Source organism: Sphaeramia orbicularis, chromosome 8 (assembly GCF_902148855.1).
Source record: "Sphaeramia orbicularis chromosome 8, fSphaOr1.1, whole genome shotgun sequence".
NCBI classification, from domain to species: domain Eukaryota; kingdom Metazoa; phylum Chordata; class Actinopteri; order Kurtiformes; family Apogonidae; genus Sphaeramia; species Sphaeramia orbicularis.
Window position 1 is genome coordinate 36,016,413 of NC_043964.1, and position 24,538 is coordinate 36,040,950.

At 37.2% G+C, this 24,538-nt stretch overlaps 1 protein-coding gene across 1 annotated transcript in view; it reads right to left on the reverse strand.

The window, feature by feature from the left end:
- The window catches only part of mgat5b (alpha-1,6-mannosylglycoprotein 6-beta-N-acetylglucosaminyltransferase B), a 222,331-nt gene that overhangs the window by 12,066 nt on the left and 185,727 nt on the right, over positions 1–24,538 (reverse strand). Inside the window, exons 15-16 of the mRNA XM_030142103.1 lie at positions 22,920–23,036; positions 12,699–12,773 (exon numbers count right to left, since the gene is read on the reverse strand). Of these exons, the coding sequence (XP_029997963.1) occupies positions 12,699–12,773; positions 22,920–23,036 (192 nt within the window). The remainder of the gene's footprint in view (positions 1–12,698; positions 12,774–22,919; positions 23,037–24,538) is intronic.

Below are 24,538 nucleotides of genomic sequence, written 5' to 3' on the forward strand. Positions count from 1 at the left end.
TCCCAGGATTATCACAGATTTTCCCAGGATCATCTCTGGACTTGCTGCGGTGGTCCTGCCTCTCTCCTGCCTTCATCATCATCACTCATTTATCCTCAACTGCATCCATGTGTCTGCCCCTACTCCCCCCTTCTCCCCCAGTCTCTATCTCTATCGCTCTCTCTTTTTCTCTTTCTTTACCCTCTCTCTTTAACCCCAACTGGTCCTGTCAGTTGTCCATCCTCCAGGAGTCTGGGTCTGCTCCAAGTTTCTGCTGTTAAAGGGAAGTTTTTCCTCGCCACTGTCACCAATCACAAGTGTTTGCTCCTGGAGGATTCTGTTGGGTTTCTGTAAATTGGCTTGAGTCTGGTTTTGACCAACTCTATATATAAAATGTCATGAGATAACTTTTTTGTTGTGATCTGGCGCTATATGAATAAAATTTGATTGATTGAGTGATTTGTTTGATTTTCCCCTGTAAGTTGCTTTGGAAAAAAGCGTCTGCCAAATGCATAAATGTAAATGTAAATGTAAATGTAAATCCAATCAAAGGTCATGGGAGGAGACAATGGGCATCCATCTTGTTTTCCACAAAATGGCCAGGTTACAGCATTAACACTTTGGCCATCATGTCAGTTTCATTTCTTTACCCATGGCAGCTGTTCCTGCCTTTAGGATTAACCCTAACCTGGCCACCAAGTTAAGGTTAGATGTCAGGGTTAGGCTAACTTGGCCTTTCCTCAGGGACATTTTCAAGCCTAAACAAGTTGAATTAGCTTTGAAAGGCAGAAACAGCTGCCATGGGTAAAGAAATGAAATAGACATGGTGGCCAAAGTGTTAATGCTGTAACCTGGCCATTTTGTGTAAAACAAGATGGATGCCCCTGCTCCTTCATGCATGAAAACCTGGGTCTGTAAATTTGGACAAATATTCACCAATCCCCTACCTATCGACGTCCATAAAAGAAAATTCCAAAAATTATCAATGGGCATCTATCTTGTTTTCCACAAATTGCCTGCCTTTCAAAGTTAATTCCATTTGTTTAGGCTTGAAAATATCACTGAGGACAGGCCAAGTTAGGGTTAGAGTTATGCCTAAAGGCAGGAACAGCTGCCATGGGTAAAGAAATGAAACTGACATGGTGGCCAAAGTGTTAATGCTGTAACCTGGCCATTTTGTGGAAAACAACATGGATGCCCATTTTCCCCTCCCATGACATTTGATTGGATTTAAATCCCGCTGCTACTTCACGCAAACCAGTTTTAACTTGGGTTGTGCAATTTGCCCCTGCTCATTCATGTATGAAAACCTGGGTCTGTAAATTTGGACCAATACCCACCAATCCCCTACCTACCAACGTCTATAAAATAAAATTCCAAAAATGATCAAATATGGAACTGTGGGTAATTTTTCAAAATGTATATATTTTTTTATACATCCTATATATATTTATATATATACTAGTCATATATAAGTGTATACATGTTCTTTTTATGGTAGGACTTCAGTACGAGTTCTTATGTTGTAATTACTGATAAATTCCTGTGTGGAAGCAGAAAATGAGTATTATTTTCCTCTTTCATCACTGTCCTCGGGGAGTACTGCTGAGATAAATGAGTCATCACACTGGTCTATTAAGTTTGCAGTTATGCGCCCTAACATATTTAATGGCTGATCAGGGAGTGAATAAATATCATGGCCACTAGCCAAGCTACTAAAAAAAACCTTGAAAGGGATCTCCTCTCACAAAGGTATTAACTAAAGTCAGGTCAGCTTAGTCCTCATCCATGTCAAGTCTAAGAGACCTTGTACTGTTAAATCTGAATGCTTATTTATCAATGCAATGTTTTTTTCATGTACGGCTAAATCCTAGTATTTCCTTAAAATACACTAATGAAATAAACCTTTGAACCCACACGTGGAAGAGAAACAATAATGATGTGAACATTGTGACAGATACCATGTGGCATGTCTAGGGTGAAATGACATTAGTAGAAACAGAAATGGATGTCAGGTGTGAATAAAAATACCACAAACTAGTGAAAATCCTCAGTGGTGTTTCAGGAAGGGCTGTGGATTGCCCATCGAGAAGGAGGATTCGGCATGCAACGGCACGCTCTTTCATATCAGTTCAGACTCCACAGCAGAGCCAATTAAATAGCTTCTCCTGTCAACAAAAGAGCTGAGACAACTCTAACCTGATGTGCAGGGATGAATATGCTGATCCTGTCTTCTCATCTTCATAGATTAATGTTTTGCTGCCTCCCCTTACTTGCCTTGCACCTATAGCATAGTGTTTAATACCACCAAGACACACTGTAGAAGCCATGTGGGAGGGCTAACGTTGAATAGAATAGAATAGAATAGAATAGAATAGAATAGAATAGAATAGAATAGAATAGAATAGACTTTATGGTCATTGCATGTACAATGAAATTAGCAGTGCTACTCCAGTCAGTCGAACAATATTAACAAAACACCAGTACTACAGAAAATAAGAGCAAATATAAAATTACAAAAACCAAAATAAGATAGGAAAATAGAATTTAATTTTTACAACTGTACAAAGTAAGACAAGAATAGAGCCAAGTAGAATAAAAAAATATGAATAGATGCAAGTTTACAGTACTAACAGTATGTGACAGTATGTGTATCTATGAACGATATTAATAATATTTACAGTATGCATATCTATGTACAGTACGTATACCTATGTAACAGTATGTATAGCTATGTAACAGCATGTCTATATATGTAACAGTATGTATATTTATGTAATAATATGTATATCTACGTGATGGTATGTATACCTATGTAACATGATGTATTTCTATGTAATAGTATTTTTATGTAACATTATGTATATCTATGTAACAGTGTGTACATCTATGTAATATATGTATATGTATGTAACAGTATGTATTTCTATGTAACAGTATGTATATCTATATAACAGTATGTATATGTATGTAACAGTATGTATATCTATATAACAGTATGTATATGTATGTAACAGTATGCATTTCTATGTAACAGTATGTATATGTATGTAACAGTATGTATTTCTATGTAACAGTATGTATATGTATGTAACAGTATGTATTTCTATGTAACAGTATGTATATCTATATAACAGTATGTATATGTATGTAACAGTATGTATTTCTATGTAACAGTATGTATATCTATATAACAGTATGTATATGTATGTAACAGTATGTATTTCTATGTAACAGTATGTATATGTATGTAACAGTATGTATATCTATACAACAGTATGTATATGTATGTAACAGTATGTATTTCTATGTAACAGTATGTATATGTATGTAACAGTACGTACATCTATGTAACAGTATGTATATGTATGTAACAGTATGTATATCTAAGAGTATGTGTACCTATGAAACAGTATACATGTCTACGTAACAGTATGTATATCTATGTAACAGTATGTATATGTATGTAACAGTATGTATATCTAAGAGTATGTATATCTATGTAACAGTATGTATATCTATGTAACAGTATGTATACCTATGAAACGGTACATATTTCTACACAACAGTACGTATTTCTATGTAACAGTATGTATATGTATGTAAGAGTATGTATATCTAAGAGTATGTATGTCTATATAACAGTATGTATATCTATGTAACAGTATGTATTTTTGTGTAACAGTATGCATTTCTATGTAACAGTATGCATATTTATGTAACAGTATGTATATCTATGAACCCAAGTCTACATAAAAATAGTGCATTTATATTTTGATATACATTGAATAAATATTCCATTATTATTGCAGAACAGAAGATTAATGCATATAATTTCACATTTGTAGGGTTATTCACAATATAGTAGCCTGAGGTAGCTGTGATGGGAAATAAATGTATAACTACAAGAAGAAGCACAATTAAAACCTGCTAAAAATTCTGTGTTGAGTAAATTCAGGAACACTGGATGCATGTTATACACTAATAGTGGAAAATACATTTACTCTAGCATTGGGCTTCTTGTGATGTACATTTACTTAGGTCTCGCACATTGCTGTATTTTTATACTTGTACTCCACTACATTATAGAAGTAAACACTGTAGCTTTTATCCACTACATTTGTGTGACAGCTTCAGCTACTTATCACATTATAATTTATGACACTTTCTGTCCACTAAAAGCCACCAATCCCCATAAGTGTTGATTCCCAGTGGCTCTGAAAAACTGAAGTAGGTACTTGATGGGTTGACAAAAATCTACTTCTTCTTAAGCTGTATAAAACTACTGAAACATCCTCTTGGACGGCTGGGAAATTCATAGCCACAAAAATAAATACAGAGTTGTTTTTCAGAGCTCACAATTTTTATTTATTTATTTTTTTAACAGAAACACATCTCTTACCTGACAGATACATTGCTGCAGGTATAACCATGTACTAGTTTAAGTGAGTTTTTTTTATTTATATAAAAATGTTATGTAAAAATGATCAAAAATTACTGTCAAAATGTTTAGAATAAAGAGCTCTGATGCAAGGTTATTATCGTTAATGAAAACTAAAGAAAAAACTAGAACTGAAAAAACATTTTTGTTAACTCAAATAAATAAAAACTCTAATTAGAAGAAAAAATAACTAACAGAACTCCAGATTCTTTCAGATCGACTTATTTGTCAATAAAGTCGAAGTCGAGTCAACTTGTCATATGATGATGTCATCACATTGACAGTGGAGGAACAACACAGACACACAGCCGTTCAACAACGAGCAACTTGCACTAACATTCACTGGAACATGATCAATGTTCAGTAAAGAGCAGAATACAAAACTGGAAAAACACAAGCTTCAACAGTCCTTCTCAGACGTTTAACCAAAACTAAACACAGGCTAACACCTTGAATTTTCTTTTAAATTTAAGTGAACAACATAAAGTGGGAAAATGTTCAGACAGCAGCAGCCAAGACGCAAAGCATGTTAGAGAAAAGAGTGCATTGTCTTCATGAAATAAATGAACAGAATAATCCAAACACACTAGCGGCCCAAATTATTATTCAATATTAGTGGTGCTTACATGGTTCACAGAACATTACTGAGACCAGAGTTTTTCTAGATCACAGTCAGTTTAGTTCCTACTCTGAGTCGTCTTCTTCCTTCAGTCTTGGCCTTGCCCTAGTGATGCGCAGGTGTTTTTTTTTTTTCCCACTTTTATTCCTGCTTTGTGGAATTTTTTGACCTGCCCTGCACATAAAGTGACATTTTTTGGACCCCCACCAACCCAACCTGGGTCCGCTGATCCGCGCATCACTACCGCTCACTGTGCTCCATGTTTTCATGTATACTGACAGCACTGGTCTACAAGGAAAATGCTTCCAGAATAAAAGTAATGAAATTTTACTACATGAGAGTCACTGATAAAGAAAAATCAAGTCAAAAATGCTGGTTGGCTGAACTTTCCAAGATACAACCTTGGGTCAAAATGTGAAATTCAAGAATTAATGAGAGAATGGGTTTGACTCAAAAGGAATATTTGTCTCAGAGCTACTTCAAAACACTGTCTGCACATTAGAATACATTCACTTTACAGGTTCTATTTAGTGGAAGATTTATAAAACTATTATATAAATGTACATAAATCAATATATATGTGTACAGGGTGGGGAAGCAAAATTTACAATATTTTGAGGCAGGGATTGAAAGACAGTGTATGACCAATTAGTTTATTGAAAGTCATGAGAATTTATTTGCCACACGAAAATTTACATCATAGAAAATGTTTTTATTCTATGTGTCCTCCTTCTTTCTCAATAACTGCCTTCACACGCTTCCTGAAACTTGCGCGAGTGTTCCTCAAATATTCGGGTGACAACTTCTCCCATTCTTCTTTAATAGTATCTTCCAGACTTTCTCGTAATAGTTTTGCTCATAGTCATTCTCTTCTTTCCATTATAAACAGTCTTTATGGACACTCCAACTATTTTTGAAATCTCCTTTGGTGTGACGAGTGCATTCAGCAAATCACACACTCTTTGACGTTTGCTTTCCTGATTACTCATATGGGCAAAAGTTTCTGAAAAGGTATGGATAATAGTGTTAGGTATGATTATGACATCAGTATATGTTTGGTTTCAAAACAATTGACGAAGTGCCTGCTGAGAAAAAACAACTAAATGTTCATTGTAAATTTTGCTTCCCCACCCTGTAATAACACTTAATCATATGCCTTGAAAACATCAGCAAACCGGCACTTTTGTCATTTATTTTCCAGTTAATCTTATTAAAATACGTAACATTTAGCACATTTAATCTCTGAAGCAAATCATTTCAAAAAAATTGTAGACCAGTGTAGTCAATAGAAACTTTTTAGGTAGAAATGTCTGCATATTTCTACTTGTAGGGGGGTTGTAATTATTCATTGTGGATTTATTGATGACTTAGTGCTCGGGTAGTTGAGATAATGATGAGTTGTCATGTTGTCATGGTTCATTGCACATGGGTTGGTCTCTTTGCAAAAGTGGACCAAATACACATTGAGCAATACTCAGTGGGTATCTGCACAATTTGAGGATTGGTTTTGAAGGCCTATATAAAGGCCCAAAAAAGACCACCATTGTTAGTCCAGTGAACGGCATCATGCCACGTCTATCACGTGAATAACGTCTCCGGGCACTGGGTATGGTGGAGGCCGGTTTGAGCTCCAGTGATACAGGCAGGTGTATGTATGAGCTGTTCCCAACCCACAATCAGAAACCTGGTTGAACGCCACAACACCGCAGGTTCCCCAACTGCATCGAAGTAAACGGAGGCCAAACCTGGTATTGACTGTTGTGACTTTGTGTTTGGCAGGTGCCATTTTCTTTTGTTATTTTTTGTTTTGTTTTGTAATTATTCTTGAAACTTTAGATTTTTGTTTCTGTATGCCAACATCCTAAACAAATGATTCATATGAAAAAAAATCCAGTTTAGGGTTTCAAAATAAAAATTATATCGAAAAATATGGTCTAAAAGTTTTCATTGACTGTGAGTGTATCGACATGCGCTGAATGACAGCTTGTGCGCTGTCGGGTGATGGAAGGGAGAGAGAGAATAACACACGACTAGTCGACTCCTCCAAAGTAACGTCGACTTGTGCCACAGATGTCGACGCGTCGACAAACCGACTTTTCAGTTAATGCCCTAGTATTGTGTGTTTACAAAACTAACTAAAACGTATAACAATTATGGATGAAGTTCCCTTTGTTTTTGTCTTTGTCAATGTTGGACTGATATGAAATCGATTTATTTCGCTCAAGCAATTTTCGCTGGTGGCACCATACGGAACTTCACGGTCCGTCATTTCTTGTCACTTGTCGTTTTAGAGTCAACTTCTGGTCCCCACTCTACCTGGAAACATGGAGACTAAAGTTGGGAGGAAGCAGCAGAGTCCTGTCTGGGATTTATTTGAATACAATGGCAAGGAAGATGAAAGATGTGAAAAAAACTAAAACTAAACTAAAACTAAGCGTTTAGAAAAAAATGAAAACTAATAAAACCCAACAAACCTGCTTTAAAAACTAACTAAAACTAACTGAATCAGAGAAAAAAAGTCACAACTAAATAAAACTAAACTATGCTGAAAAATCCAAAACTATTATAACCTTGCTGTGAAGTTCTGCTACAGATGCCAGTGTATTCGACTGTAGAGATATTAAAGTTATACCTACCGATGTGGCGTGTTGCACAATACTTAGTAAAAGTTTCAACATGAACAACCTGCTTCCTTCCAAAGCCCCTCCCACTTCCTCCTGCCTGAGCTCTGACGCTCCCCTCCTCTCACCTGACGCATGCAGTGGAAGCAGAGGTGTGGTCCACGTCGGTGTGACCTGTTCCATCAGTAGACCCTGCACCTCATGGCCTGGGCGGAGTGGACCGTACCATCCATGGACATTTGAGGTTTCATAGTCATACATTTATCATCCTACATTGTGTGACATCATGTACGTGTACGCGGCAAGGTTATAATAGTTTTGGATTTTTAATTATAGTTTAGTTTTATTTAGTTTTGACTTTTTTTTCCCTCTAATTCAGTTAGTTTTAATTTGTTTTTAGAGCGGGTTTGCTAGTTTTTATTAATTGTCATTTTTTCTGAATGCTTAGTTTTAGTTTAGTTTAGTTTTAGTTTTTTCATTTATTTTATCTTCCTCACCATCCTATTCAAAGAAATAAGTGTGGTTACCCCGGACACTTTATTTGGGGGTCAGGTTAGGGCGGCTCTTACTGAGCAGAGACGCAAACATATGTACAGTACAATGTATGAATTCGCTATAGCAGGTTGGAGGGGGTAATGTAGGTGGGGGTGCGAGCCATACACAACGTCACTTGCATGAAAACAAAACTGAAACTTTCCATACTTTCACCGTTGGCCTCCTGACTTCTATACCTCTCTTATACCGCTGATCTTAGATGAAATTTTCACATTTTCTATCCTCTATCAACATTGACAAAGACGAAAACTAAGGGAATTTTAGACATAATTTTTATACGTTTTAGTTAGTTTCGTAAGCACACAATACAGTTTCAGTTAGTTATCGCTTTTTTCTTTAATTTGAGTTATTTATTTATTTCAGTAAACGAAAATGTTTTTTCAATTTTAGTTTTTGTCATTTCGTTAGTTTTTGTTAATGATTATAACCTTGGTACGCGGAGCTTTAGGTGGACGTGTCTGTGGGGTTGTTGGTTGTTGTTTCTGTTAATAAATCAATTTTTTTCCCTTCAACACTGTGCATTTGAGTTCCACCCATTCACAGCCTAGACAGCAGACTGTGGTCAGTGACAGGAGAAGCAGTACGAGTGAAACGTCAGATTCAGAGGTACCGGTATCAGATGTGGGACAGCGGTAACGGATGATAGGCAGGATGCTCGGCCTATTACATTATTTGGACCAAATAAAATGATTGGTCAGACTTTTATCTGAAATGTATGAGAATTAAACATTTTTGAGTTTCAAAACCTGATGGATTTCTTTTACATTTTAGTTTGCCACACACTTATTAGGAGCATTTTAAGATTACAAAAGAACAGTGTAAAAATGCCACATTGTACAGTATAGTTTTAACTGAATCTGTTTATACCAATGAGCCAGTGGATTTATGTGACCACTAGAGGAAGTAGTGAGTCATTCTGCTGGTCTCCAATGATGAGGACAACTGACACCACATGACCTTTGACCAAAGTGTCAAAAAGAGACGAAATGAAATGAAATAAGAACCACTAAGAAACAAGTTTTAGAGTCAAAGAAAGCTACCAAGTGATAAAAACTAGACGCACTGTTGTTGTTTTCACCACTGGACACAGCTGTAAATGAAAAAAATGGAGTTTGATGGCAAAATTACAACATTCCTTCTACACAGGTGAGTCTGATTATAAATCTTATGAAGGTATTAAGTTATTGTGACAGTTTTGACCTTGTTTAGACAATTCCAAACAAATCTTTAGTGCAGCTACTGACAACACAAACCGTACGGAAAACTGAGGTGATTTATGGTTTTACTATGGCTGTTTTCTGTCTAAAAACAGAGCTAAGCTAACAGAGCTATGATGTAAACTATCAGCTATATTATTTTGACTATCAAATTAACTCGCTATGAGTATTTGTTTAAAGAAGAAAAATTGATGATGCTATAATACTGTGTAAATAATGAGCTTTATTTAGATTTATTCAGCGAGTGATTCATTCAGTGTGTAGTTTTGGTAGCTTTAACCCTTTCATGCACAGTGGTTGTTACAGTGGACAGCTGTTCAAAGGTGTTCTCTTGTATAGTCATGAATTTTGTTGTTTTAATTCCATATCAGCCAACACAGTGGATGCTTATGCATCATCCCATACACTGCAATTCATACCATTACTGTAACTTTGCTGTTCTAGATAAACCTGATCTGCACTAACATGTTTGAATGAATAAAAAAAAAAAAAAAAAAAAAAAAAAAAATCCTTATTCCTTACTTGAAACAAAAGTTGTTTTTTTTGGTATCATCTCCATGAAGTGATTAATAACTGGTATTTGAGTATGTTAAAATGTGAGAAAACATCAGATTAGCAGCATTAAAAATGTTTTTATTTCATAGTTCTCACACAGTATATCAGTAAACGAATGCTTCTTTGCTTCTAAAATTAAACGTATGATGTCCAGATGAGTGGACGTTTTTGTAGCTCCGTGAAAAATAGGTTCATAAAAAAAAATTCAATTGCATTGTTACCTCCGCCAAGGAGGTTATGTTTTTGCCAGGGTTTGTTTGTCTGTTTGTTTGTCTGTCCGTTAGTGTGCAACATAACTCAAAAAGTTATGGACAGATTTTAATGAAATTTTCAGGGTTTGTTGGAAATGGGATAAGGAAGAAATTATTAACTTTTGGGGGTGATCCGGAAGAAATCCTGGATTCTGGATCACCTTGAAATTTTCGTTAACATTGTGGTAAATGGGGCCAAAATTTTCATTTCCCAATATCTCGCTTAATTATTGACCAAAACTCATGAAATTTAACTCAGGAATTGACAATGGGGTCCTCTATCACATTTCAAAGGCTGATCCGGATCTGATCCAGAAGGCGGATTTTATTTTAAAAAATAAATGTAGGATTTGTATCACCAATTATGTGGGGAATTTTTGCACTTGGCGGAGGTCTGCGCTCTCCGAGTGCTTTTCTAGTTTTTTTTTTTGTTTTTTTTTCATGCCTAGAGAAGAACAAAAACACTCAGGAAAAAAAAAATCTTGATTACGGTTCTCATAATTCTTACATGAAAGATTTTAAGGAGTGATATTTTGCTTTTTTAAATGGAATTATACATTTTAAAACATTTCCCTGTGGTCTACATAAACTGTAAATGCTATGCTTGGGTCTGAATTCTTCATTAATTCAACTCCACAGGTCCATCTTCAACCCTATTTCTGAGTAATGACACCAGAAAGGTGATTTTGAGCGCTGACCCTTTAAATGCACATGACCCCACCCCCTCCAGGTTGTTGACTGTGCTTCTCTGTCCCATTCAGCCACTTGTGTTCGTTAATACAACCAACAACTGAACATTTTAGATAATCGGCTTGAAGTTTGGACATATTTTCAGTTTTTACTACAACCGCTGCTGCTGACAAACAATTATGTCGTACTCAGAGAAACGTTTGTTGGAAGTCTTGACCTTATATGTGCAAATGCCGTGATGTAACTAGTTATAGAAGCAACAAATTAACCAGGAATTAAAACGAGTTGGAGAAATCCACTTGTTTTTTTTCCAAAATAAATATAAAGATGGCTTTGCAGCACCTGGAGGGTTCAAATTCAAACTTTCTGAACTCTTAGGGTCCAAATACACAAATAACTGAACCAAAGACTAATAAAAGTGGGTTTAGCTAAGTATGACCCCTTTAAATGTATTCTGCTAAATGACTTCCCATGTTATTAAGAGCTTGGAAGGTCAATACTAGATACAACCTCTTTAAAGCAGCAGTAATATAAATACACTGAACAAAAATATAAACGCACCACTTTTGTTTTTGCTCCCATTTTTCATGAGCTGAACTCAAAGATCTAAAACTTTTTCTGTGCACACATAAGGTTTATTTCTCTCAAATATTGTTCACAAATCTGTCTAAATTTGTGTTGGTGAACACTTCTTCTTTGCTGAGATAATCCATCCACCTCACAGGTGTGGCATATCAAGATGCTGATTAGACAGCAGGATTTTTGCACAGGTGTGCCTTAGGCTGGCCACAATAAAAGGCCACTCCAAAATGTGCAGTTTTATCACACAGCACAATACCACAGATGTCACAAGTTTTGACTGTGTGAGGAAAATGGTGGTCACACCAAATACTGACTGGTTTTCTGACCCCCCTGGACCACCCAATACAGTAAAACTGCACATTTTAGAGTGGCCTTTTATTGTGGCCAGCCTAAGTCACACCTGTGCAATAATCCTGCTGTCTAATCAGCATCTTGATATGCCACACCTGTGAGGTGGATGGATTATCTCAGCAAAGGACAAAGGAGAAGTGCTCACTAACACAGATTTAGACAAATTTATGAACAATATTTGAGAGAAATAGGCCTTTTGTGTACATAGAAAAAGTTTTAGATCTTTGAGTTCAGCTCATGAAAAATGGGAGCAAAAACAAAAGTGGTGCGTTTATATTTTTGTTCAGTGTACAAACACTAACAGGCACATTTTACTGCATAATACTTTTCCTTTTCATTCTTAGGTTCTAGTGGCAGAACTTGTACCTGCAGTGTTTTACTGTATTTTCACAGTGTGGTTATTATTAGATGTGTCTCCCACAACTTGTATTAGATTCAATTAAAAAAAGCTGCATCTATCAGCTGCAGAGGAGGAGTGGCAATGCCGAGCGACAGATGGATACAGCGACTATAAATCATGTGTGCTAACGCTGCATATTATTTATTTGAATGGATGCTTAATGGGGAGTCTGGAATATCTGACGGATTCAAACTTTGCAGCCTTTTCCTACAGTGACCCATAAAAGCAAACTACTGAAAGCATCACAGCCATTTAGTCTGTGTTACTTCCACAACATGTGTTTGTCACTGATGTGCTAAACTGAAAGTAAGTATTTACTAAGCAGCAGATTACTGGGTAATTAATTGGGCTCAGTAGATAAGTCAGAGACAAACAGTTAATCAATTACTCCTCCCGTTTATTTTTCTGTGTGATTATCGTCGTCATAGGGGACCCACCTGGTTCTGAATGTAGGCATGAACTCTCTCGAGCATCCCCTCACATGTGTACTCGTAGGGCAAGAACGGCTCCACCTGCAAACACAGATGTTCATACAGATGAAGAAACATTGGATTAGAGAGAGAGAAAGAGAAAGAGAGAGAGAGAGTCACACTCAGTGTATCCACAGAGCCATTGTAATTACAGCAACCGAGCATCTGATAGTTAATCAAAGCTGACATATTCATTAGCGTAATTGTGAGAGGCTTATATCATGCCACAAGTCTCACATTAAAATCAATGACCTAATGCATCACAGATGACAGCTCTGAGAATTGATTTCATTATTTTTAGTGATGACTACATCAATATGTCAAACAATGGTTTAAAGTGACAGCGGACCGGTGGTCAGCCAGATGTGACAGGGCGGATGTTTTTGTCCAGTCCTGGTCCTTTGGGTGCAGGTATCTGTCGGGGCCTGTCAGTCAGTGTCTGACATTAGATGACATGGAAGGGATTTACATTCGTTGAGTGAACACTGATCGATACATATTTTCTTGCAGTGTTTCAGTCTTAGATAGAGGCTTGTACCGTGACAGCTATAAATACACACTTTTAGAACAGCCTAATGCCTTTGGACAGTTTCATACTTATGGCATCTTTGAGGCAAAAATAAAGTGACACAAATATCAGTGTTGGAAGCCGAACTTTTACAAAGCATTTCACTAAAGAGTTTCAGAGTATGTAGCCCTAAACGGAACAAGTGTTCTGTAAGCAGTGTGATGTTTTATCTGCAAAAATAATTAAAACCCAATTTTTGCCATCTTTCTTTCCACAGCAGGGGTGTCAAACTCATTTTAGTTCAGAGGCCACATTCTGCTAAATTTGACCTGAAGTGGGCCGAACCAGTAAAATTGTGATATAATAATACATAAATAATGTCAACTCCAAACTTTTCTCTATGTTTTAGAGTGAAAAAAGTAAAATTACATTATGAAAATGTTTACATCTACAAACTATCCTTTCAAACAACGTGAATAATTTGTACAAACTGGAAAAAAAAAGTATAATTTTAACAATATTCTGCATCTTATTATCATTTACACATGTACATTATAATTTACAGATCAAAGTGGCTCTACAAATACACAAAACATTTAGTAACAGGTGGAATATTCTTAAAATTGCATTTACTTCTCTTAAGACATTTCAGATTGTTCATATTTGTTCAGGTTATTCAGATATTTTTGCAGTATTATACTTTGTTTTCGTGTAAATATATGAAAACATTTACATTTACAAAGAGAAAAATTTGGAGTTGTGAGTATTTATAGATTTTTATGACCTACTTGAGACTAAATTGGTCTGAATTTCACAAATTCATCCACTCGACCCTGTGGCGGGCCAGATTTGGCCCCCGGGCCACATGTTTTACACCTGTGTTCTACAGCATTGTGTTGAAACAAATGTGAAAAAGTGGTGCCAGGCACAACAAACCCCGCCCCTTGCACATATTGTAGCTTATTTTGGCATCGATCCAGCTGATGTCATCATGTCTGTGCGTGTGCTGATGTCAGCATATCAATTGCCTCTATAAATGTACCAAGTTTGAAGTAAATTGAAACAAAACTTATGTTTTTATAGACGTGAAATTTCGCCCATTATAAGTAAATGGGCAGGATTTTTTTTTTTTTTTAATTCATAAAAAAAAAAAACAAACAAACTTTGACCTACTTTTCCCAAAATGCAATCAGATCTGTTCTGGGTCACTGGTAATCTATAAACCCAGTATGGTATGAATTCAACCAATAGTTTTGCTGCTACAGACATTTAAAATCTTGCCCATTGTAAGTAAAATGGGAAAAAAAGATTAAAAAAAAATGCATTACAAATTTCAACTTCGACCTTCTTTTCCCAAACTATAATCAGATCTATTCTAGGTCACTGGCAATCTATAAACACAATCTGGTATGAATTCAAACTATAGTTTTGCTGTTAGAGTGTTAACAATGAAACAAACAAAGAAACAAACAGAACCAAAAGCAATACCCCTTGCCTCCCCTTCAGGGGGCGGGGTAATAAGCAGTTCTATAGTCAAACATTTGAAGCAGATCTTTTTGCCTTACAACTATTACCCTTCAAAAAAATGACAGTTTGTGTCCTCCAGTTTGTACCTAATTTGCAACTTTAGGGCTCATTGTAATTCCATCCTACTTACAATAGTGCAGATTTTATGGTTTGTGCTTTAAATCAGAGACTAATGTGAGGTTAGTGATATATTTAAATGATAGAGTGAATAACACAGAACCAAACAAGACCAGTGCTGAATGTTGTAATAACCCCCCAACCCCTTTTGACAATGAAAGCATCCATACCCCTGTTGTGCACTGCTCCCCTCACCTCATCTGTTCTAGCTTTTCCTTATCTTTCCCCACGACCATGCATTGACCCGAAACAAAAAAATGTAGGTCAACATTGCCCTCCAAATATGACGTCAACCTCAATTTGACCTTGAAAATGAAGGTCGAATTTTAGGAGCTTTCCAAGTTTCACCTAAATACCAAACATACAATGATGGGATGATTTGGTGAAGGGTAATATTGTTGACGCTGTTGCCAAAGGCCAAATTTCGCACATCAATCCCCAATTTGACCTTGAAAATGAAGGTCAAGATCGAAACTCAAAGACTTCATCCAACAGTTTTTCAAGTTGCATCTAAATACCAAATATATAGTGATGTGACGATTTGGTGAAGAGTAATCACGTTGACACTGTTGCCAAAGGCCAAATTTAATGCATCAATCCCGAATTTGACCTTCAAAATGATTGGTCAAGTTCCAAGAGCTTTTCAAGTTTCACCTAAATACCAAACATTCAATGATGGCAAAATTTGGTGAAGAATAATCATGTTGATGCTGTTGCCAAAGGCTAAATTTGACACATAAATCCCCAATTTGACCTTGAAAATGAAAGTCAAGGTTGACATCCAAAGAATTCATCCAAGAGCTTCTCAATTTGCACCTATGTACCAAATATACAGTGATGGAATGATTTTGTGAAGAGTAATCTTGTTGACACTGTTGCCAAAGGCCAAATTTGATGCATCAATCCCGAATTTGACCTCGAAAATGATTGGTCAAATTCCAAGAGCTTTCCAAGTTTCACCTAAATACCAAGCATTTAATGATGGGACAATTTGGTGAAGAGTAATCATGTTGACGGTGTTGCCAAAGGCTAAATTTGGCACGTCAATCCCGAATTTGACCTTGAAAATGAAGGTCAAGGTTGACACACCCAAAGAATTCATCCAAGAGCTTCTCAAGTTGCACCTAAATACCAAATATATAGTGATGGGACGATTTGGTGAAGAGTAATCACTTTGACACTGTTGCCAAAGGACAAATTTGACACATCAATCCCCGATTTGACCTTGAAAATGGCGGGTCAAGTTCCAAGAGCTTTCCAAGTTTCACCTAAATACTGAACATATAGTGATGGGATGATTTGGTGAAGAGTAATCATGTTGACACTGTTGCCAAAGGCTAAATTTGACGCATCAATCTCGAATTTGACCTCGAAAATGATTGGTCAAATTCCAAGAGCTTTCCAAGTTTCACCTAAATACCAAGCATTTAATGATGGGACAATTTGGTGAAGAGTAATCATGTTGACACTGTTGCCAAAGGCTAAATTTGGCACATCAATCCCCAATTTGACCTTGAAAATGAAGGTCAAAGTCGACACACCCAAAGAATTCATCCAAGAGCTTCTCAAGTTGCACCTAAATACCAAATATATAGTGATGGGACGATTTGGTGAAGAGTAATCACTTTGACACTGTTGCCAAAGGCCAAATTTGACACATCAATCCCCGATTTGACCTTGAAAATGGCGGGTCAAGTTCCAAGAGCTTTCCAAGTTTCACCTAAATACTGAACATATAGTGATGGGATGATTTGGTGAAGAGTAATCATGTTGACACTGTTACCAAAGGCTAAATTTGGCACATCAATCCCCAATTTGACCTTGAAAATGAAGGTCAAAGTCGACACACCCAAAGAATTCATCCAAGAGCTTCTCAAGTTGCACCTAAATACCAAATATATAGTGATGGGATGATCGGGTGAAGAGTAATCATGTTGACACTGTTGCCAAAGGCCAAATTTGACACATCAATCCCCGATTTGACCTTGAAAATGGCGGGTCAAGTTCCAAGAGCTTTCCAAGTTTCACCTAAATACTGAACATATAGTGATGGGATGATTTGGTGAAGAGTAATCATGTTGACACTGTTGCCAAAGGCTAAATTTGGCACATCAATCCCCAATTTGACCTTGAAAATGAAGGTCAAAGTCGACACACCCAAAGAATTCATCCAAGAGCTTCTCAAGTTGCACCTAAATACCAAATATATAGTGATGGGACGATCGGGTGAAGAGTAATCATGTTGACACTGTTGCCAAAGGCCAAATTTGACACATCAATCCCCGATTTGACCTTGAAAATGGCGGGTCAAGTTCCAAGAGCTTTCCAAGTTTCACCTAAATACTGAACATATAGTGATGGGACAATTTGGTGAAGAGTAATCATGTTGACACTGTTGCCAAAGGCTAAATTTGGCACATCAATCCCCAATTTGACCTTGAAAATGAAGGTCAAAGTCGACACACCCAAAGAATTCATCCAAGAGCTTCTCAAGTTGCACCTAAATACCAAATATATAGTGATGGGACGATCGGGTGAAGAGTAATCATGTTGACACTGTTGCCAAAGGCCAAATTTGACACATCAATCCCCGATTTGACCTTGAAAATGGCGGGTCAAGTTCCAAGAGCTTTCCAAGTTTCACCTAAATACTGAACATATAGTGATGGGATGATATGGTGAAGAGTAATCATGTTGACACTGTTGCCAAAGGCTAAATTTGGCACATCAATCCCCAATTTGACCTTGAAAATGAAGGTCAAAGTCGACACACCCAAAGAATTCATCCAAGAGCTTCTCAAGTTGCACCTAAATACCAAATATATAGTGATGGGATGATCGGGTGAAGAGTAATCATGTTGACACTGTTGCCAAAGGCCAAATTTGACACATCAATCCCCGATTTGACCTTGAAAATGGCGGGTCAAGTTCCAAGAGCTTTCCAAGTTTCACCTAAATACCAAACATTCAATGATGGGAAAATTTTGTGAGGAGAAATCATATTGACGCTGTTACCAAAGGCTAAATTTGACACATCAATCCCCAATTTGACCTTGAAAATGATTGGTCAAGTTCCAAGAGCTTTCCAAGTTTCACCTAAATACTGAACATATAGTGATGGGATGATTTGGTGAAGAGTAATCATGTTGACACTGTTGCCAAAGGCTAAATTTGACGCATCAATCTCGAATTTGACCTCTAAAATGATTGGTCAATTTCCAGGAGCTTTCCAAGTTGTATCTAAATACCAAACATGGTGAAGAATAATCGCATTGACACTGATGTACAGGTAGACAGATGGACACTGCATGGTAGGGGCCGATGGTTGGCTGAGGGATAAAAAGGAATCCCACTGACTGAGAACGTACACACTGACTCCTCTGTATCAGGTTATGGGTACAGTCAGTGTGCCTGCATGGTGAACCTCCAGTGCAGAAATACCTCTGAATATCTCCCATGGTAGCTAAAGAGAGATCTCATTGTTTACTATGAGGCCGCAGAAGCACTCAAGCTTTTAAATTGATAAATGGTTCCTTTTAGCGTTGTGTTCCTTTTAGCACTCTCTTATTACTTTATTTCATCTGAGTTTAATGAAATGTATCTGGCACTTCATCAGTTATTCTGCGATGCAATTTGCCTTTTGGGCATCTTTATATAATAGAATCAGAGCGAGAGACAGGAAAATGCTTCATAGAGGATGACTGGAATTCAGCTGTGGGATACAATTTTTTTAAACGACTGCATGATGCATATACCTAAACTGATTGTTTGGCCACAAAAATATGTTCAACATTCATTATTTCATGCCATCAGTGAAATGTAACTTCATCCACATTCCCGAGGCAACTTACACTAGGAGCAGCTATATGTGGAAAGAATAAAATCATGCAGGTGTTGAAGGCATTTAAGAGCTTCCTTATCATCTGACTTTTTTTCCCCAGCATTTCAATCATGCACTATTGCTATGGTCCCGCTAAAATCTGAGGATTTAGGCTTAGACCGCTCATTGAAAAATATATATGAGCTTAGCAGGTTGGCTCTCAATACGTAGCAGAAAGGTAATGTGCTGTAGTAAGTGAAATTTAGATTTAGCTACATTCATTATTATTATTAAAACTGTAGTATATTACAATTGTACAATTTTCAAAACTTCCAAAACCCAGATTGCCTGTGGTGTACCGCAGGGTTCAGTTTTAGGTCCGATTTTATTTTTTATTTATATGCTCCCACTTGCCGAGATTTTTAAGCGTCACAACATTTCCTTTCATTGCTACGCAGACGACACACAGATATACCTGCCCCTGAGACCGGATGACCCGAGAAGCCAAGCTGCTGTGTCTGACTGCCTTAATGATGTAAACCGTTGGATGGCCTAGAACTTCCTGCTATTAAACGACTCTAAATCAGAAGTCATACTGTTCGGTTCACCAAACTCCACCACTGCCGTAAAAAACAGCCTCGGTCCCCTCTCCTCAAATATTACACCAACTGCCAGAAATCTTGGTGTAATATTTGACTCAGACCTCACATTCCAACCCCACATCAATAAAGTTATCCAATCATGTTTCTTACATCTGCGAACCATTTCAAAAATCAAACCAATAGTCCCACACTCAGATCTGGAAACAGTTATACATTCATTCATATTCACAAGACTCGATTACTGTAACTCATTTCTGTCCGGCATCAATCAAAAATCACTGTCCCGCCTCCAATTGGTCCAGAACACAGCAGCTAGCCTTCTCACTGGTTTTAACAAGCGACATCACATAACCCCTATCCTGGCATCCCTCCATTGGCTCCCTGTGTGTTTTAGAATTGATTTTAAGATTTTACTGATTACTTTTAAAGCCCGAATGGGTCTGGCCCCAAGCTATATAGATGAGATGTTAGTTACCTATGAGCCAGCACGCAGCCTTAGATCCTCGGGCAGAGGGCTCCTGGCTGTTCCAAAGTTGAGGCTTAAATCTAAGGGCGACCGGGCCTTTTCCATCAGGGCCCCTCGACTTTGGAACGGCCTGCCCGAGGAGATGAGGCTTGCGGAATCAGTGGCATCTTTTAAGTCACTTCTTAAAAACCACTTTTATAGACTTGCTTTTATGTGATGTTTGTCCCTTTTAATTTTAATTTTAAATTTTAATTTTTAAAAAAAATTTGAATCTTATCCTGTTTGATTGTTGGTTTATATTCTCATACATGATGTTGTTTTATCTCACGCCTTTATTTTTGCATTGATTTAACAGCATCATGTTACGTTACCCCTGCCCTCTTTATTCCGATTCATTTAATTTATTTGAAGTGTTATGTTTCTGCATTGTTGTACACATCTCTCCTATTACGTTGCTTCTGTTTTAGTGTTTTTACTTACATCTTGTATCCTGCTGTTGTGCCCTTTACTTGTTTGTCAAAGCACTTTGTAAACTTTGTTTTAAAAGGTGCTATATAAATAAAGCTATTATTATTATTATTATTATTATTATTATTATTATTATTATTATTATTAATTTGTAACTTTCCCTATGAGGAGTCTATGTTGGAGCGCTGTAATGGGAGGCAGTTGGCTGTTGATTTACTCCATTTCTAAGCTAATGGTAGTGAGTGCTGTACAATGTTACCACTGTAGAAGAGCAGAAGAGAGGCACTGAAAACTACAGAATTCCTCACATACCTATCAGTAGTCGCTTTTCCATTGACCCTCAAATTGCGCTAATATAACGTGCATGTAAAAATTAGCCTAATGGAAAAAGGACAATTTCGCCAAAACTCTTATTTTTCCATGAAAAGTTTTTGCAACTTGCAAGAAGTGGTTTTTTAGGTGAAGCGAAATTGCTATATCACGTAAAATTGCAATGGAAAGACCTTTTTGCACAACTAAAGTCATGTGAAGAAAAGAAAAAATAGATGTTGATAGATGTTACAACAAGCGAAGAAGAGTTTTAAAACAAATATGGCGCGGTATGTGTGGACAGACAAGGAAACCAAATCATTTTTTAATTTAGTACGGCATAGAGAGGTAACAAGCATTCTAGATTCAAAACAACAGATATTTATGTTCGTCGCCATGTATATGGAATGACTTTTTGTGACATTTTGCAATAATAAATAAACAAATCATCGCATTTGTGATTTAATGGAAAAACCAACATTATGCACTTTTGTTTTTTCGACATTTAATACATTTCTGTAAAGTTTTGCACATATGGCCAATGGAAAAGCAACTAGTGTAAAGACTTTTATCATGAATCTAGGCTAACAACCTGATGTAGCATCTTTGTTGCCATGGTAATGCTATGGGTTGTAGCAATATACATATTCTATACATCCATGTGACTAGAAAAACATCAGATAAAAGGTCAACAAAACCAATTTTTGGAAAACAGAACTCAATTTAAACAATAAACATAACTTAAATGGGCAAATATCGAACACAAGCTAACAGTTTGAGACCAGCGTATGGATAATTTGATGAAACAAAAGATGAATGTGACAAACTTTACACTGTTAAGCTAACACTAAGTAGATCTAACAGTACAATTATCATTTATTTACAGCTAAAACTCACTGAACAAGCCAAAGAAGAGCAAAAGTAAATGTCGCATTATGATGTGGTGATAATGAATTTTGTCTTACCTCTCCTGTTTTCTGACCGTAACTTGGTTTCAAATGAATAAAGCCTCTGCTATCAGCTACCCCACTGTTTTGTGCTATATTGAATGATTCCAATTCGAAAAACCAGCCCAGGGTTTAACAGGTTGAAGGTAGATCCAGTCATACATTGGAAATCAGCAAAGGGATTAATGCATGAAATTTTCCTCATGTTACATATTGGCCCTTTAATCTCATAAATCTGAACATTTCTAACACATACTGAGCTTTTATCACAATACAAACCATTTAAAAACCATGAAAACTGTAGTACTTTATAGTTTTTCAGCACCATTCGGCAAAAATACTATAATTCCTTTCAACATATAGTGAATTCAAGACATCTGAGAGGAAACAAGCGTTCTGTCCCTTTCTCTGAACTCTGTTTTCAGGCTGTATACATGTTTTCAGCAAGTCAGGGTAGCGCAAATATTTGATTGATAGATTGCTGCTTATTTATTTATTTATTTATTTATTTATTTATTTATTTATTTATCAGATGTGTCTCAAGCAGCTGGACACAGAAGCTTGGAAAAGTAGCTCCTCTTTTCCACAGCAGCCTGAAACCATCTCATCTATATTTATATTAAGTCTTTTGATTGGAGCATCAGAAGAAAGGTGTGTATTTTTATATTCTGGTGTTTTTTTTTTTCCATCTGAATTTGGCTCCAGTAGCTTTAAGCTCCAGCCGTGGTTTATGAATAAAATACTTTGCCCCCAGCTGATGAAAAAACAGGTGCATTGCAGGAAGGCCAACATCAGAGAAAGTAAAGCTGCTCTTAATTCTATATCATCTTCAAATAAGGGTCAAACATGTGCAGCCAATGTTTGATTAGTATTGCTTTTCCTTCCCACTGCTTTAAGCATTTACCAGTGCCACCACCACCGCATAGTTCGTTTTGCCTCTATCAGCAGGAAACACCAGGTTTATTTAACACACCTGGCAGGTAGAAGCACACATGCATCTTGGCGCTGCGAGGTTCTTGGCTGGGCCGTGGCTCGGTGTTGTTCTGGTGACAGATTGAGCCCAGCGTGATTGATTATTATGATCTGCTGCTGACAATGCTTACTGCTTGTGGGGCTGGCCTTTGGAAAGCTGCCACGTAAACGCAGGTGTGGGCATGGTTTACCTACAGAGCCACTCAATATCTCAAGCAATTAGCAGTGCGGCGGGCATAGAGGTAGCCAGCTAAGCATTTTGTTGAAATGCTGGGTTCCATGATTAAGAGCTCTATTAAAGGCTGAGGGCCTCAAAAGTGGGTCAAACCAGACTTTGAAGTGTGGGAAAGCAAATTATGCTCTCACCTACACTGCAAGAGGTGTACTGTGGTGAGGTGGAAGCCTGCTATTATACTGACGGAGAAGTGGCAAGCACCAGTGAATTAACATACATTGATCTTCATGATTTCACGGATGGTTGCATCAAACTCCTCGGAGTTATTGAAGTCGATAGTGATGACATGTGGCCTGCCGATGTACTGCTCCGCATAAGGATGCTGAGAGGCCACCTGAGGGAGGAAAAAAAGGAACATAGACACAATCACATTAGACAAGTCAATCGAACTTTATATATATAAATAAATATAACCAGGGTGCGATGTGTAAGAAAAATAGAAGGAGATGTTTGGGTTTTTTTTGTTGGAGTCGGGGGTGGGGGTGGCAGTTATATATGTAGTGGTGTGGTCCACAACTAACATAACTAATGCTGGCGTGTATTATTATTATTATTATTATTATTATTATTATTATTATTTATTATGTATTATTTATCTATTATACAGCGGATCTGACACGAAATTTTCACGACTTCTAACATCTATCCACTGGACCCCCTCCACTGCTGTATGCGCCCTCCCCCCGACAAATTCTGGGCCTCATGAATTTGTCATGTTTACCCCCCCTTTACGGTGCCTCAGTGCATGGGGACGTTCTCAAATTTTGAGACTGCCGACAGTTTGGTTCAGGTGAACATTAGTGCCATATAGGTGGAAGAAAACTCAGTCACAACCTGCTTCTTATTTCAATTGGTTGCCCTCCCCCCTCCCCTCCAAGGATGAAATTCATTGAGCAGAAGCAGGGATGTAAAAAACCCCCTCCAACAAATCGCACCCTGAATATAACATGTTTCATGCAAACCACTTCAATTCAAAGTGCTTTACAAGTGACTGAAATGTATATAAATGATCATACAAATAAGAAATGTAATTATGAAACATCATAAAGCAAAACAAACTTTAAAGCCAATATGACGATAAAGCAATGACAAAATGCTAATTAATTTTTTTTTTTTTTTTTTTTTAATAAGATGAAGAATTACAGTGCTGGTATATACACCGACAACCACACATTATGACCACAGACAGGTGACGAGGTAATAATGGTGATTATCTCATGACTATGGACCTGTCAGTGGGTGGGTTATATAAGGCAGCAAGTGAACATGTAGACCTTGTTGAGTTGATGTGTTGGAAATTATGATGGTCAAATCACTGGGTCAGAACATTTCCATCTTGTTGTTCATTCCCAATGTAAAGTGGTTAGTACCTACCAAAAGTATCTAAAGAACCAGATCTCCACCAGTCAAGGATCTATGGGAGCAGAACATTGTTATCACCTGCCTAATAGTGTGTAGGTTCCTCTTTTTCCACAAAAACAGCTCTGATTCATAGGCTGGTAACGGTACACGTACCGAAACGAACCATTTCGGTACACACCTGTTCGGTTCGGTACACAGCTGTACAGAAACGGCACAGTATGTTGAGAAACAGAAAAAGGAACCAAAGACATTGTTTGATGCAGAACTTTAAATCCGCGCAAGTTCCACATGGACATATTGAAGGACGCGCACATTGACCCGAAATACGAAATAGCAGCTGATATAAGGTAAAAAAAAACAACAAATATGATGTGAACCTGGAGGGAGGAGACTGAAGACCGTCCGCCATTATTACAGTCCAGTTTGGGATCAGTTCAGGTTCAGGTGAAAGACAACGAGGAAAGAGACGGTGAT